Source organism: Typopeltis vanoorti, chromosome 9, assembly GCF_054136105.1.
Source record: "Typopeltis vanoorti isolate ZY-2024b chromosome 9, IOZ_Tvanoo_1.0, whole genome shotgun sequence".
Lineage (NCBI taxonomy): Eukaryota > Metazoa > Arthropoda > Arachnida > Uropygi > Thelyphonidae > Typopeltis > Typopeltis vanoorti.
Window position 1 is genome coordinate 114,278,293 of NC_143557.1, and position 17,836 is coordinate 114,296,128.

Consider the following 17,836-nt stretch of genomic DNA (forward strand, 5'->3'; position numbering starts at 1 on the left):
CAAAAGTTTTTGAGTATTATCTAAATACATCAGGTTTTAATAATAAAAATGCGCACCATTAGTTTTATTTGATTTAAAAATAGCTTTATTGTCATCAGCAATTCTCAAGTTAAAATTGAATAAACAAAATGGTAAACACGCATTATGAATTAAAGTTGCTCTAGGGAATAATTGTATGTGTTTCAAAATTTAGTAAAATATTTTCTGAAAAACAAAACCCAATTAAAACTGATGCACATTTTTCTGCACGAATGCTAATTTCATAAGAAATATGCGTCGTTTCATTAAAAAAAAAAAATAGGTTGATTTTATGAATAGTAGCATAGAGTCAAAGAAACCTGGCTTTGACTAGAAAAGATAATGGAGTGGCAAGGCAGTGCAGTTTAAATCGAGACAATAGTAGCATAGACAATGCAAGAAGCTTGTTACATTTTTTTTTTTTTACAGATATTTTACGCTGGTGAAAAATAATTATCTGCAGCTAAGGTATTCATTCCATCACAGTAATAATTTTTATCACATGAAGTAAACATTTAGAAGAATGATGTAAAGATCAACGAGGTCTCTTTTATTTAAACTATCTTTAATGCTACTGTAACCCAGTTTTCATCTCTCGCATGGTTGAACTACTATCCTAATAACACAATAATTGGTTTGTGTTTTAGTAATGATAAAGTGAAAAACTACTGAAACTATCATGATTACATCCAGGATTTGAAATTTTCCCATTCTGACAATTCATCTGCGCATGATACCAAAAAAAGCCAATATGTTAATTTCTGATTGCAAATATTGCAAGCGTTAACTTCGTATGATATTAAATTATAAAATTAATATAATACATTATTTGTTAGTTAAAATACCAGTGTTTCATCCGTATTCTATAGTTAACGTATATCATATCAAATGCATGATTTCATAATAAACCTCCCATAGACTATATTGAAAGGGAAAGATCGTATAGCAATAGTTTCTAGCTTTCGGCATCGCTGCAAGAAATACACTCATGACGTTGTTTGCTTAAAGAAATACAAATTCATTATGTAGAAAAAGAAATTTCATTATCGCAAGAGGACAGTAGTATAAAGAAAATGAGTAAATCTTACAACGCTCTCCTCTTTCTTAAATTTTTTTTTTTTATATACATTCATTACATAAAATTTATATTTAGTTATATTAATATTAAGTAATATTAATATAATTAAATAATACTATTAAGTAATAGTATTTTTTAATAATGTTTCATTTAACTTCTGCGTGTTGCAAAAGAATTTTGAGTTATAAATTGGTATTTCTTTTCCAATATAAATAGTTATATTAAGCATTATATGCTTAATATATTGTTTGGTAAAATACGCTGGTTGCTTATGTTACCAAACATAGATTGTTCCTATAGTTTACAAAATTATAAGAACAGCACTTTCATACGATATCCTAATAGCGCCAGTGACGATTTACTGATTGGTATGCTAGGCGATGATAATAACAAACAAACATTTTTTATAAGTGATATGTTTATGAAACGCGCGAGGGTACTTGTGTATAACATCAGCTCAAATTCAGAGGGGAGGATGGTTAAATACCTTTGTACCCTACCCTCCCCCACAAAAAATTCTAGGTGCAGCAGAATTCCCCTTCCCCCTTGTCACAGTATAAAGAATCATTTAGAAACTTCAGTTTGAAAAATTCACAAATACGATTATTTCTTTAAAGAAACTACATGAACTTCAGGGGGGAAGAATATGATTTATTCCATTTCATATATAAAGAACTTTATTTCTGTTCTTTCTGTCTTTTTTATTTTTATTTTTTTAAATATGTATTTGGAGACAATAACTAACCCTACAAACTAACTACTATTTACATTTACATCAATGTCCAGTACAGAAATATATTCTTGGAAGGCTGTGTACACAAATTAGAGAATAATTTTGATTTTAGTGAGGAGTTCCACAGAATCTGAAGTTAGCAAAGAACGAGATAGAAGACGTAGAAAAATACCGGTCGCAAATTGAATCAGGAAATACTGACCTAAATATTCATTTTCCATCTCTACTCGATTCCAATAAAAACGTATTTAATTATGTTGGAAAAATTACACCTATTTTGGTGGAAATATTACGAAGAGAAGCTCTGAAATGTTTTTGATTTGATTTAAAATAGGCACTTGAAGTTTATTGCGTAGTCCAAATAATAAGCAGAAACGTTTTTTTCCCCTTCACTTTGTTGATATAAAAAATATATTTTTTCTTTTCAAAGGTCATTATATTTCATTATAAGTGGTAACAAATGCAAAAGGCAATCAGCCTTGCCTAAGCTAAAGTCAAAGTCTCGGCCATTTTATTATCTATTAAAAAAAGATAATAATAATAATAAAGGCATCTATCAGAACCACTTTAATAAGTTTGAATGTTGGAACGTGAAATATACGCTTTTACAGACAGTTATCTAGTACTACCCGTATTTTCGAAATAACTTTTTATAGGAAAGTTGTTGATTAGTAATTTGCTGACACGATTTGACAGTTTATATTTATAATAATATAATACTTTTATAGATCTGAATTACGAATACAAAATTTTACTCGTTGAAAAATATTACGGACAAAACATGAGCAGCAGTTGTGTCACCAAGAGATTTTTGTTGGAAGTATAGCGTGAAATAAAAAAATAAATAAAAATAAATAAATATTTGCTATGCAGAATTTTGCACCTTTTATGTGTTAACAGCACCAGTCTTATTCCGGAAAGTGTAATTCACCGTCATTGTAATTAACTGTCCTGTATACAGAATTACACAAGTGAAACAATGAAAAGTCGAATATAGTCTTCAGAATATTCTGATTCCACAAAAGCAACCGAAAGTTCTGCAGTCTCTTTCACTTTTTCTCCCCAGCATTTTATTGCTATATTTTGCTCAGATCTTTGGAATGATACATAGGAACAAAGAGTTCAACGTGCATGCTCATTTCGTTTGTGTGTGCGCGCGCGAATTTAAAAAAAAAAAAAAAAGCGAATGTCGGATAGCATATGGATATTATACCCAGCATTGCTTTGCTTTTCCCTTCTTGTTTTAATAAGATTCCTTGCGGTTGCTTCATCATATGACTTAAGGATCAAATTAGACGTCGTCCTGCAAAAGATCAGGATTTTTCAGCTGCACAAGGACATGGCTGTCAATTAAATCATCGCAAGCGATATCTGCATGGCACAAAACGTGTTGTATATCACATTTAGACTACTTCATAGAACTGAATGTGGACTTAACCAAAGCAGTATCTATGAAGGACCATAAAAGGAGGTAAAAGGTAAAATCAATATTGTTTCTTGAAAGAAACTTACAGATATTTGTACATACAGTAAGAAATGATTATGAAAAACTCAAATCTGGACAAATTGTGCTTTTGTTATTTTTTTTTAAGTGGGCCAGACGGCATGATTCTAGTGTATTGGCAGATGATCAATGAAGTGCACAGCGATAATTAAAACTTGGGAATTTTGATGACCACTTGGTACCCACAATTTTCCATCACCTCAAAAAAAAAAAAGAAAAAAAAAAAAAGCCAAATATTAAATGACTGAATTTTGCACAGAACGATAATCACTGGTATCAATGGACGTAGCAATTTTCTATGGATTTAGGTTATGGATTTGAGTTATGTTGTTCAAATAACCTAAATCCATAGTCTACTTAACGCTCTTATTTACCGCACATTTTATTTGTGAGAACATAACAAATCTGTGGTCTTTCGATGAATCTCACGGTAATTAAATTGTGGTTATGACGAGGAAAGATTTTTTTTTTTTTTTTGTTCCCTTCAGTAAATGACCTATTTTACACACTTAACTAATGAAAGATGAGATAGATTTTAACGCAAATGATGGTGATGACAGCTATATTTACATCAACTCTCAGGACACAGACCAAGTCCCGACGGAATGTTTCGGTGTTTTTAATATTTAGGTCTGTTTCTTATCCCATTGCTCATGATACACCGGTAGTATTTGGGATTTCAAAAGGTAAAAATGTGCTGCGATAAACACGCACCACATTTTATACCATTTCCAGTGTCTTTTGGTCACCAGTGACTAAAATTAACTATACATTTTTTTTTACACTGCATTGGTTCTTCTGGCTTAGACCCGCATATTATTCAAACGACAAGGATACTTTATAGTCTGGTTTCCTGTCCCGTTTCCTCATCGTCATCATCTCTCAAATTGATCACAACATCTTTGGTATCTTTCGAGCTTTGGAGATCTTCACGTTTTGATTCAATACTGATATTGTCATCTTCAAAGGCCCTGTTAATTCTGCTTCCATCCTTAAATTGATCCGAGTCCGTTCTCTGCACGATCAACTCTTCAGTGCTTTTTGGTTTGTCGAGCTCAAAGATATCGAAGATGGCCGGCAGTTTTTCGTTCTCTGTTATTCCCAATCTCTTTAAGAAAGTGTGAGACGGAGAACCGTATGACGTGTAATCTTTGTTTTCGATCCAGGCAGGGAATTCTTTTTGACGACGTACACATTTATTATCAGATGTGTCTTCCTCTCGTTTCCACGGCAATGTGGTTTCTGCTACTGTTCTGGAAACAGATTTTGGAGAAGATGGCGGGGAATCTTCTTTTGTCGCGGAAGCTGAAAGAAGAAAAAGAAAAAAAAAAGAGAACATATTTATTGCTTATGCATAATAATTTAACGAATATATATATAGATATAAAATAAAAATAAATAATATTAACTTCACATGCGACGAGAAGTTGCAAAACCTAATACGGAAGTTGCCATCCTGATTAGCCAACTGGATTATGCACCTGCTGTCCTTCCAATAGGCTGCGGGTTCGAATCCTGCCATGGGCACGAATTTTTGTCATTGTTAGGTGGGAAATAAATTTCATCCCTGATGTGAGACACCGTTTCGCTTATTTGGAAGTCTTAAGCGGCTTGTAAAAGATCAGTTTTGGTCTATAGAGGAAAGATTTTGTAATTCAATTTCTTGATACGTACTCTCAAGAGATGTTCAAGCTACTATGACAACACTACATGATTAAGCTTACATGATTAATAATCCTCTCTCAACAATTTTCCTCCAAATTAGTCTATTACTTGTGAGCACTCCAGTATTGTCATACTCGTACATTTCGTTCTTCTAAGGCACTTTTGATTGAATCAATCCACTTAGACTTTGGTCCTCCTCTGGGTCTCTTTCTTTCCATCTTGCCATTAAACACCTTTCCTCATCCATTATATTTAAGTGGTCATACCACCTTAGATTAGTTCTGCTCACACATTTTTGAATGCTAACAATTCCAAGTTCATTTCTAACTCCTTCATTTTCAATATGATATTGCCGCTGATGCCATCTGTTCAGGGCCTCTGTTTTTTCTCAGAACTCTCATATCTGTGGTCTCTAATCTTTGAGCAAGTGCTTTCTGAATCCAACTCCCATATCCGTAAGTTAAAATTGGTTTGAACACCGTCTTGTACTATTAATTTAGTGTTTGGCTAAGTTCTCTCGTATTCCATATAAATTTATTCAACTGACTCCCTACCATACCAGTTTTGCTTATTCTGTTGTGTCTATTTCAAAATTTACTTTGCCATCTTCACTAAAAACTGTGCCTAAATAGCTGAAATATTTTACTTGTTCTATAAGTTCTTCATTGAAAATACAAGGAAGTTTTCTATGTTCCTGCCTATTTTTCATAGTTTTGGTGTTTTGTTGATTTTCATGACAAATTTGCTACAGCTGTTATTTAGTTTAGTTGGAAAATCCCGTAGACTTACGCTGATGTGTTTAGGAATACAGCATTATCTGCATAAAGGAAAGAGCTAATTTGACATCTACGATTATAATATCAGGTTCAATGCCACTTTCTTTCACAAAGTGAGCTATATAGATGATGCATAAGTGTGAAGATTATGTACATCCCTGTCTTACACCTGATTTGACATCATCATCATCTTCCTATATTTCCTTCAATTCTAACAGTTGACTTACAACTCAGACTACGTATTGTGTTCCATTTATCGCATATAACTGCAATGTTTTGAACAGCTTTTCTCTCGGCACTTTGTCGTATGCCTTGTCTAGATCTACAAAACTTAAGTATGGATCCTTAAGTTTATAATATAATATAAGGATCCTTATATTACCATGATTTTTCAACTATTTGTCGTAAAATGAAAATCTAAGCTTGACAACTTTATTTGTCCTTAAGATGGTAAATATAAGAGCTTTACTGTAATCATCTGGAATTCGAACTTCTGACCAGGCCTTCTGAATTATGCACTGTAGCCACTTTTATGTTTCCATATTTGAGCCTTTCTGCTCGAAGCATGTTTTTATACGCTAGTGGTAAGGTGAATTAATAATGGCGTCGAGTTCAGCAGAACATTAAAGAGGGAGATTATCCAGATGCTTGCCATCTTTTGAAAATGAACATGAGGGTTTTTATTGTTTTAGCTACATATTTCGTGCCTATATATAAAATCTACATGCGATAGAATGTTGTTGTTACCAATAAAATGCACACTGTAAACATCCGTATAATAATAACATTGCTCTTCGCACTGTAATGAAAAAAAATAACGATGCAAGGGCAGGGAGGTGGTGGATTAGGACAGCTAAATATCTCCAGCCGGCCTGATTGGATCAGTGGTTAGCGTTTCTGCTCTCCAACCTAGAGGCTGTGGGTTCGAATCCCGCCATGAGCATGGATGTTTGTGATTGTCCTACTGACTCTGTATGGAAAGGGCATCTGCGACTCCACCACTTCTAGCAGAAGGATCCACTCCGAAAACCTTATGAGGCATGGGAGTGACAGACGTAAGTATCAGTGTGCGATCTTAATTGTGATGCAAGAATAAACGCACCCCCCCATCAAAAAATAAAAAATAAAAATAAAATAGAGGAATGCTACCTTTAATAACAAACGCTGACAAGAAGTAGGACCAAAAACGATTGAGAAAACTGTAATCCAGAGTCTTCGTCAAGGACAGATATTTATCATGGAATTCAGTTAAGCAATTTCATTCAACTTCATTACTGCATAGTAGCTGTACCAGAAAATTTTTTAAAATATTTGCTGCTTATTGTCCACGTCTCAAATTTGTAATGATGGCTGTATGACATAATTGACTAATGAAGACTGTAAGAGGATCTAAATGCCTTAAACGAACTTCGTTGTTTCAGGCTATTGTTAGAGGGGGGGGGATGATTTTGATCTTGTTTTGACATATTCTTTATACATAGTCGAAACAGGAGCAAAGTCAAAAACAATATTGTCCTTATATTGCTGCACTATCACTGGAAAAGAACGATTTACGATGGGGGGGGGCAGTGAAAACAAAATTGATTGGATTTTACTTCATTCAGTTCAAAGCAGTACTGAAAACAAAATTGAAAGCACTTTTTAATTTGTCGAATTAAAAACAGCTTACCGTTTAACTTACTGAAGAATTCTGTCGACGGTGAATGGTGTTTAGAGGCCACAAATACGATGCCTTCGTCGTCCAGTCCTGGCGATGATGACTGATCATCCACTGTTATATAAGGCGAGAATGTTTCATTCAATCCACCATTTTTCTGGATATGCTTAGGCGGAGAAAACATTTCTTCCGCGGGATCGTCTGGTAGATCGAAACGAAGTGTGGGATAATTATGTTTTGCTAGAAAAAGATTTTTTTTAAATAATCGTTGAATTTCTTAGTTTTTTTTTTTTTTTTTGCCATTTCATTATTGTACATTTGTTAATAAGCTTTTAACCAAGTACTTGGTTATTTCTGATTAAACAGTTAGAATCTAAGTTGACAGAATAATTAAACGTCGACTATTCTCATAAAAATGGTTCCCTTTATTATTATTATTATTATTATTATTATTATTATTATTATTATTATTATTATTATTATTATTATTATTAAGTATTATTATAATTAAGTAATAATTATTATTAAGTACATCAGTGAACTCCGTTCTTCAAGACGAACATATAGATGTAAAAACTGTAAGTATCTGTTAAGTAATAAGTAAAATATAAGTATTCAAAGTTCGAAGTATACGTTGGTCAACTACGCGAGAAGAGAACAAAGGAGGACGCCATATTAGAAAATACAGCAAGATCGTCAAACAAGAAATATGAAGTGCTACAAATGCTAAGAAGACCTAAAGGGGGAAGAAAACCACGTAACATGTAGGAACTGCCAAAGAAACATGCATTTTTTATGTTCAGGATTGTCCGAGACTACTTGGCAGTGAAAATCAAACAAGAATCGTGACGAGTGGAAGTGTCCCCATTGCAGAGATAACAAAGGAACGTCGCCTTCGACCGCAGGCGGTAAACAGCTATCAACAACAGAGGGAGTTAAAAACAAAGAAAACAACAACGGAAACCCAGGGGAGCCATCTTTAAATGCATTACTTGAAAATAGATTACAAAACCTAAAAGACTGTTTAATCGATTTTGTTGGAGAACTATTTAAACAACATACCGCACAAATTACAGAAAAATTTAACCAATACGAGGCATTTATTAAATTTAATAATGACTCGATAGAAGATATGTTACAGACCGTTAGAGAAATTAAAAACTGCGTCAAAGAGCTAACTGAAAGACAGCATAATTTAATTAAAGAGACAACGGACCTACGGCAAGAACTAAACTCTCTAAAGCAACAGTACGAGCTCTCAAACCAACAGCAGGACAAAAATGACCTCCTCATAAATGGTCTCCCAGAAATAGCTACGGAACCTCTAAGAGACACTGTAATACAACTAAGCCAAAAAATCGGCTCCCCCATTGCACCAAGAGACATCCAGTCAGTGCATCGGTTACCACAAAAAAGGAAAAGAGAAAATAATACCCGTCCTTCTCCCGTCGTAGTGCGACTCACCAACAGCCTAACAAAAACTACACTTATAAAAGCTAGTAGGATTAAAAATCCAGTAGTAAAGGATCTGAAAGGAGACCACGAAAACACCCCAATATACTTGTCTGAATACCTTACTCCACACTATCAGAAAATATTCTACCAAGCAAGGAAAGTAAAAACAGAAAACAATTACCAGTTTATATGGATAAGAGACAGCAAAATATTCCATAGAAAGACACAAGACTCAAAACCAATCAAAATAAAATCCGTAGATGACCTCAACAGGCTGTCACATTGAAAGGAATATTGAAAACTTGTAAAGAAGGACCAGCACCCCAACCAACATGAATGCACACCATCAAGCAGACGTAATCACCCCGGAACATGATAATTGCCACATTCTGAAATCAATATCAGAATGGAAACAACTGACAATCCCCAAAAAAGGACTATCTATTCTCCACATCAACATCAGAAGCATTCAAAAATACTGGCTGACACTGCAAGCTTATCTGAAGGAAGACATAGACGAAATAGACATTTTAATACTGACTGAAGTATCTACGACAAACGAAGAGGCATCCTCCTACCAAATGCCACACTTCCAACAACACAAACACTGCAGACAAACAAAACGAGGCGGTGGTATAATAATATTTACCAAACAAAAACTAGAAGTAACAGAAATAAACTATAAATTAGAATACGCAGAAAACATATGCATCGAAATTAAAAACATCAAACAAGAAAACTCCCTGATATTAAACGCAATATACAGACCACCCAACTTAAGCACCACAAAATTCCTAGAAGAACTAAACAGATGGCTTTCAGCCACGAAAGTAGGCACCTCAAAATACTTGATAATAATAGGAGACATTAATATAAACATTAGAAACATAAATAACAACACAGAACAATACCTAGACCTATTATCGGCATATAACATAACCCCATCCATACAGTCGTATACACGAGAAGAGATAGTCGGAAACACAACAACCTCAACCTGCATTGATCATATAAATATAAGAGCCCCTCCAAACAGCCACACAGCAGCCGTCATAACATGCAAACTAGCAGACCATTATTTCACAGCATTGCAGTTACACACTGAACCAGAACCCATAAAAATCACTGAGACTACAAAACAGTATCATAGCATTGTAAACGAAGCAATAGTGAACGATGAAATCAGAAAAACAGACTGGATGCAGATAGCATCTTTAGACTCTGCTGAAGCTGTATATAATAATCTTAAACTTGCATTTAACAAAATATACAACAAAGCATTAACAAAAATAAAAATACGCCACCAAACGAAACAAAATCCATGGATAACAGACAACATACTAACAGACATACAAAGAAAAGATGCCCTATGGAAACAACTTAAGAAGTCACCGAACAATATCGCTTTAAAAGCTGAATACAAAAGAAAATGGAATCTCCTAACAACCCAGATTCGAACGGCAAAAAGAAACTATTACAGCAACAAATTAACAACAGCACAGAATGACATAAAGGAAACCTGGCACCTGATTAATGAAATGCTGGACAATATACACAGAACCACTGCCACAGAAATAATAAAACACAGCTTTGCCTGCGACCCCAAATCCCTCAAACAGTTGGCAAACAACTTTAATCAGCACTTCGTGAACTCTGTCCAAAAGCTACAAGAAACAACCTTTCCTCACACATACGAACATTCTCCACTAGGTCCACGAGCAACCCAGTCGATGTGGTTCCCCACAGTAACAAAAGAAGAACTATCACTGGCAATTCAACAAATTAATCCTAACAAAGGACCGGGGATAGACGGAATCAGACCAAAAGACATCAAGAAACACTCAACCGACCTACTTCCAGTTATACAAAAACTGTTAAATAAAATCTTCGAAACGGGACACATACCTGAAACACTGAAGACTGCATTAATCACACCCATACACAAACAGGGAAAAAGAAACATAATAAGTAATTACAGACCTATCGCCACGCTGCCTGTAATCAACCAAATCATGGAGCGCATTGTACATCAGAAACTCTCCACATATTGAAAAATTTCAAATCATACCCAAAACACAGTATGGCTTTCAAAAAAATAAAGGAACAGCAACACTCCTGGAAGATTTCACAGATCTAATAAACGCTGCATTGGATAAAAACAGAATAACATTAGTGGTATTCATTGACCTAACAAAAGCATTTGACACACTAACACATAAAACCTTGTTAACAAAACTTACCCATATCGGAATTGGAGGTCGTCTACTCCAGTGGTTTAAAGCATACACGAAAAACAGAAAGCACATCACACGTATAGGATCAGCACACAGCAAAGAGGTACATGTAACCTGTGGAGTACCGCAAGGAGCTGTCCTATCTCCCATTCTATTTAACATATACACACACGACATAAGCCAACTCCCCCTAAAAAGTAAAATCTTCCAGTATGCAGACGACACTGCCATAGTATCCATTCACAACACTGCAAAAATCGCTTACAAAAATATGCAACACGACATCAATCAAATCACTAACTGGTTAACCGAAAACGGCATATATATAAACCCTGGAAAAACAAAGCTAAGATATTCAAAAACCCCCAAACCCTGCCCATAGAAACTAAATATCTCACTATCAAACATTCATATACACAAAGTGCAGAACCTAAAATCACAACCATCACACAGGTGAAAACAACACGCTACCTTGGACTTCACTTCGATGCAGATCAAAGTTGGAATAGCCATACAAACTACCTACATACCAAGCTTAGGATAATAGCAAGCAAACTATACAGATTAAAAGACATTGCCCCAACCCACATAAAAATACTAATCTATAAAGCATTATGTGAAAACATTTTAAGATATGCAATCACATCATACGCATTCTCCTCAGACTACAGACTTAACAGGCTACAATGGTTGCAAGATAAAATGATAAAACTGATATTCTGGGAACAACCCACTCTTATGCAGGAAGCATGGACAAAACACAAAATATTTAAGGTGAAACACTTACGCCACTACACAGTCATGTTAAAACACTACTACAGCCCAACATATAGAGTAACCAGAACAACATATCAAATAACAAGACCACAGTCAACAAACTACATAACATATAAGTACAAATCACTACAGCAAAGCCACCCGAAACTTCTACGTACCTGACATGATAAACAAACTGCCGTTCGACAACAGAAACCTAGGAACATACAGAGAGCTGAAACAGGCACTATATAAATATTATAGCGAGAATGAAAATTAGAGCAATTCCTGTTTCTCTCTCCCCCACCACACATACACACACACACACACAAACCTACGACAACCCCCCCCTCTCAAAAAACTATCACTACAAGAACACAAAGAAACAAACACACCATGTCTAAATCCAACCCTATTTGCACAAAAAAAAAGTTAAACTGTAATAGCAGTCAAAGTCTTTCAAACACGTACCAACAAACAGTAAAATCAACACCTGGCTTGTGACCACTATAGGAACACAACCATGAAACCACCACCCTCTGTCATCTATTATCTTCCTCAGATAAGCTCTGCTAAGCTTCGAGGAAGAAAATTACTAACTTGCAAGTATCTGTAATACACACTTGTAATGCGTTATAAATATTATATACATATAATTACTACAGCAACTATGTATGCAATTCATCTGAGACATAAAAAAAAAAATATTATTATTATTATTATTGAATTGTGTGTGTATGTTGCATTTCTGCATTGTATCGTGAATTGTGTGCACATTGGTGTCAATCCATATTTAGCTAGTTTAAAAAAATGTATATTCATATTTATAAAATGTACTCTGCATTTTGTATATCGAATTTTCGTACTGTACAGAAAAGATAATATGTTTTTCATTGTGTGTGTGTGCAGATACTCTGTGTGATAGTAAACCTTATCATTTTCATTGTAAAAATAAATAAGTCGTTTATAAAAAAAAAAAAAAATATTATTATTATTATTATTATTATTATTATTATATTCTAAATTCAAAAATTCTGTATAAACCTTATTGTAAATATTGTAAATATTATTATTGTATGTAATTTATACTGAGACATAATAAAATGTTTAAAAAAATATTATTATTATTATTATTATTATTATTATTATTATTAAGTACGGCGATAGATTGATAACAGGTGGGTGAGATTCTCATTAAAAATGATGTATATGGAATACCACTGTTGCTTTCATCTGTAAGTCAACTGCGATTGTAAGTAGATTGCGATTGCTAGATAGTGTTTTGCTAAAGAAAATGAATCAATAACAGAGGTCAAAGCTTTTCTAGTGAACATTATTTGTTCTCAAATGGTCAATTGCAATCTACTTAAGGGAACAAGAACTAAAGTATTACCAGGTCAACGCCTTCTGCAATAGTTTTTGTTAGATATGTGAATGAAATAGGGAAACTTACTTGAAGATTTTTCCTCATACATAATAAATATGACCTTGAAAAACCTAGAAAATCTGCAGGCCTTGATGATGTCTGAAATGAACAGATTAAACATTTTGGAAACAGAACTCAAGAGTGGTTATTAAACCTATACAATACTTGCCTCAGAACCCTGAGGATACCAACTATCTGGAGACATGCCAAAGTGATGGCCTTTCTGAAACCAGGGAAAACTCCAACAGAAGCAAATTACAGACCTATATCACTAGTCAGCAACCTCTTTAAACTCTATGAGCGATTAATTTTGAATAGGCTACAACCCCTAATCGAACACCATCTTATTGCTGAGCAGTAATTTGGTGTAAATCGTGTTGTACCACTTACTTACTACTGTACCACTTGTGTTTGGATACGAAATAAAAATAAAATATAACATTTTCTACTTACTTTGTGTATTTGATGAGTATTCGGTCTCACTTCCATTAGCGGTGGTATCGTTAGTTTCAGAATTCCTGGCAGAACGCTGAGAATGACGTAAGTGAACTCTACTTCTTTTGCGATATTGCCCGTGTTCGCTTTTTAAATGGCGTATCTGCATGCGAGTTTGGTGATGGCATGGTGGAATGGGATTGCTCTCACAAATATGATCTTTACTATAATGATGAAGCTGCAAGGAAAAATCCATATGGAAGAATTAGGAAAACCTGAGCAAGGAAAATTTAATGAAATCAAAAATGCATCAAGATCACTTAGCATTAAATGAACAATCCTAATTTTATTTACAACTAGAATTAAGTTGGAATATATCAGGTGTAATATTTAAAATAATATATTTTATGGCGTAATATTATATAAATTAAAACCACATAAGATCGAAATTATTAAACAGTATTAAAATTATTATATATTAGACTTATTACATAAAACTTACACAAAAATTATATTGCATACCCTTTTAGGTGGTTTAAACATGGCATCTGAGAGAATATGATGAAGTTCAGCATCGACTATATCCTTGCAGCTTGGTGAGTATTCCAATTCCCCCATATCGACATTTAAGTGGTTAGAATCTTTTTTAGAAGTATGTGGAAAAGATGGAGAAGAATCTTTACCACATATATCCACTCTGAAAAAAAAAAAACAGTCAGTGAATTAAAGGAAAAATAAATCAATTTTAACCTTTTCATTAATGGAACTTCTAGTATAGCGGACGGAATTTTATTTAAAAAATCCAGAAGATTCATTTTTTCTAAAGCTTAGTTTTAAAAAAATAATTAAAATATATATTAATAACATTGATGGAAAGAAAGAGTAATGAAAAAAAAAAATAAAAGAAAATGGGTTCGATTCTCGTCGTGACGAGAAGGATCTTTGTATAGGATTTTTATAGATCTTATATAGATCTTTATATAGGACTTTTCAGTTGAAGATGAGTTAACCGATTTCATACGGAGGTAGCAGGGTTTTTTCCTCCCCAAAACTCGGGCTTTTCCAACTGCTGATACCAGTCACCCACTCGCTCTGTCAACTGCTTTACAGACCCTTCTGTTTATTTCGCAAGAGAAAAAAGAAGTTCTTTGCGAATCAAACTTTTATCACTGAGGATAAAAACTTTTCTCTGCCTAAGAATGACTAACTCAGAGGCTGATGTGAATCCATAAACAGCTATGGCCAGAAAGTGTTCATCTCCTGACCCAATCATTAAATTGTTTATTTACTATTAAATAAATAGTATTATCAGTTTGAAATACGTTCAAATAATGAACAAATAAGCTGAATACCGAAACACTAACTTTTCTTCTCCTACGAGAAAGAAATATAAAATGAAGTGTGCAATTATTTTCAGTGCATGTTAAATATTATAGTCAGATGACTTCTCGAATACACAGTATAAGTCACTGATAATAAATATACTTACTGCTTAACCAAGTTTGACTCAGTGTACATTCGGTAAAGATATGCAAGTGACGCATTTGTGTCAACCTCTGGCAATGGCACACTGCATTGTCTCACTAGAGTCATGGCATCTGCGAGATTCAATTTTGAGTATGTTTCAAAGATCTTTGGTTCTGTTATCTTGTGATTTCGAGTAAGGAAAGGCCTTAAATATTTGTTGTTGTAGTATTTGAATCTGAAAAGAAAGATTTCATTAGTAATTAAAAAAAAAGTATTTTCTGAAAATAATTTAAAAAAAGCTGATTCGAAAAGGAGTTCAAATAGTACGAATAGTACGAATTTTTTTTAATCCTTCGCTTAAGGTAACAGTGAGGAAGAAATGAATTGTTTAACTTACTAACTTTTATATAATATCGTTCTCTTTACGCGAATCAAAACACGACTTACTTGTCTCGGAGATGGTAGTTGCCCATCATTTGTCCAGCGATATCTTCAATGCCCGCCATGAGGTGATCCATTAACTGAAAAAGAGAAAAACATATGAAAGTTAGAGGAATACTTCAAGTTATAAGGTAAAATCAATGACTCACCTCCTACTGATCCTCCTTTAATATCGCTTCTCGGTCTCATCATCATCTTCCGTTCCCTCTTTTACCTTGCGGTGTCGAGGATTTATTAATCATCGGAAATCAAACCGTTCACAGAATAAGGTGGTTAGCCCTACGCCCTGGTGTATTCTATGTCCGTAGTGTTGAGTTCTCAAGGCCGGTTTGCCTGCTTTGCGGGATGAAAAACCCCAGGATAAACTGGGGGAAAACCCTACCGTCCACGCCCAGCTAACTTGGCTATGGCTGAAGAAGATCCTTGAGCTCCTCACGTCACCGACGGGAATCGAACCTACGACACTCCTTCCCAGGCATATGATTGCGAAGCGCACAGCCACTTAGCTAACCGCGAGGACTCGCTTCTCGGTCTCTATTAGTAAAATAGTTATGTCGTTAGCCATTGAACAGTGACTGACGACACGGAGAACGTGCTCTTCTTTCATATGATTTTTTTTAAAATTATAACCTACAGCTTATATCGATGAGATAGATTCTTTATCAATCTTAAACTATTCATTTTCAATACTGGTACACCACAATCCATTCTTCTTAACCCATTTTCTATTTTTATGCATTTTAAATGATAATACTGTTTAACATAAAAAGATAACTGCAGGAAAATCGCAAGGATTAATATCCTCCAAAAACTCATCGCGAAGCGCTTGATGGATTTTGCGTCGTGAATTTCAATCTTCTCTATGTTGCAACCACGTGATAAATTTCAGCGTATAAGAGCCAGGTTTAAGCGTGAATTTTATAGAAAGTGAACAGTTATTGTTCAGGAAGCGATGGATTTGGGCCTGCTTGACAGGCTAAGAGTGTCATCAAGGGCATTGAGAAAGAACCAATTTGGGCGGTAGAACAGAAATGGTTCTGGTTCCCGCACGAAGTATTTCATAATATTCAAATAGAATATAAAAACGAGACTATTTTTATATCATTTTATATAATGTTTTTAGGATTTTTTTATTTTAAAAAAGTTCTCATAGAGAACTATAATACGAATATCCATGCTTCTGGTGTCTGTCTGGACTCTAAAGACCTTGATCCCTGGGAAGGTGACTGCTTTCGCTTTCTTCGCGACCTCTGAATGTCACTGATCAAATTCCTTCTGGTAGGTATTAAATTAAAACCGGCACTAAATTTTGTTCACGGTATAAAAAATTGTCAATCTTCAAGATTTATGACTCGGTTTTCTAGTTTTTTTTCCTAGCTGATTGCGACAGTCATGTATGAATATTCATAAATATCACAAGGAGACAGTACTGAGTAGTTGCAGTGAGTGGGTGGTTCTATTAATTGAAAGATTTCTAAGTTCATGAGATGTCCGTGTGTCACAGATCGGTTAAATTAAATATCCTAGCAATTATTCCTTTCTTTCTTGATGGAGTTTAAACGCCAGGTACATATCAGAAATTCCAGAAACAAAATGATTATAGGCCTTTTTATGAAGGTGCGTATGTTCTAAATAGGTGGTATGCCACTAAAGTACTTTCCTAACTCCAAGCAAGCAACTTAACATAGGGAAAATAGAAACAATTCAAATTCAAGGCTCATACAGAGATAATCCTTTTAGTAGAAGAAATCAAAAGGATATCTGTGATCACTGTATAATAATAGTGACATTCAGAGAAAGAAAGAGAGAGAGCGAGAGAGAGAGAGAGAGAAATAAAGGGGAAATGAGTAACAAAGAAATGTTTCTTCAAGTTGAAATGTGTGAAGGAATATTTATTTATTTATTTATTTAATCAGTTTATGCTACCAACCAATCTGAAGAGCACAAACAATTTGCTTTTAATATGAAAATCGGGAAAGGAAAAAAAAAAAAAACGAAATAAAATAAATAAAATGATTTGGTCGATTTTTGAGACGTATATTGAATGCCTGAAAAAAAGAAGACAGCTTCAAAGTTCTTAAATAATGTTATTCGTTAAGATAATCTGGAAGGAGGATTAAAATGAATTGCTCATCACAAAGGTTGAGAGGTTTTATATTTAAAATTGTTTTTGACATGTGGAACCATATTA

The 17,836-nt window shown here is 34.2% G+C and overlaps 1 protein-coding gene across 2 annotated transcripts in view; it reads right to left on the minus strand.

The window, feature by feature from the left end:
- Positions 1 to 2,727: 2,727 nt before the first annotated feature.
- Positions 2,728 to 17,836, minus strand: part of LOC150103436 (Na(+)/H(+) exchanger protein 2-like) — a 154,226-nt gene continuing 139,117 nt past the window's right edge. For both annotated transcript variants that reach the window (XM_090397438.1, XM_090397439.1), the window contains exons 7-12: positions 15,652 to 15,725; positions 15,227 to 15,439; positions 14,260 to 14,434; positions 13,756 to 13,975; positions 7,444 to 7,671; positions 2,728 to 4,638 (exon numbers count right to left, since the gene is read on the minus strand). In XM_090397438.1, coding sequence (XP_090253564.1) covers positions 4,172 to 4,638; positions 7,444 to 7,671; positions 13,756 to 13,975; positions 14,260 to 14,434; positions 15,227 to 15,439; positions 15,652 to 15,725 — 1,377 coding nt within the window. In that variant the 3' untranslated portion in view covers positions 2,728 to 4,171. The remainder of the gene's footprint in view (positions 4,639 to 7,443; positions 7,672 to 13,755; positions 13,976 to 14,259; positions 14,435 to 15,226; positions 15,440 to 15,651; positions 15,726 to 17,836) is intronic.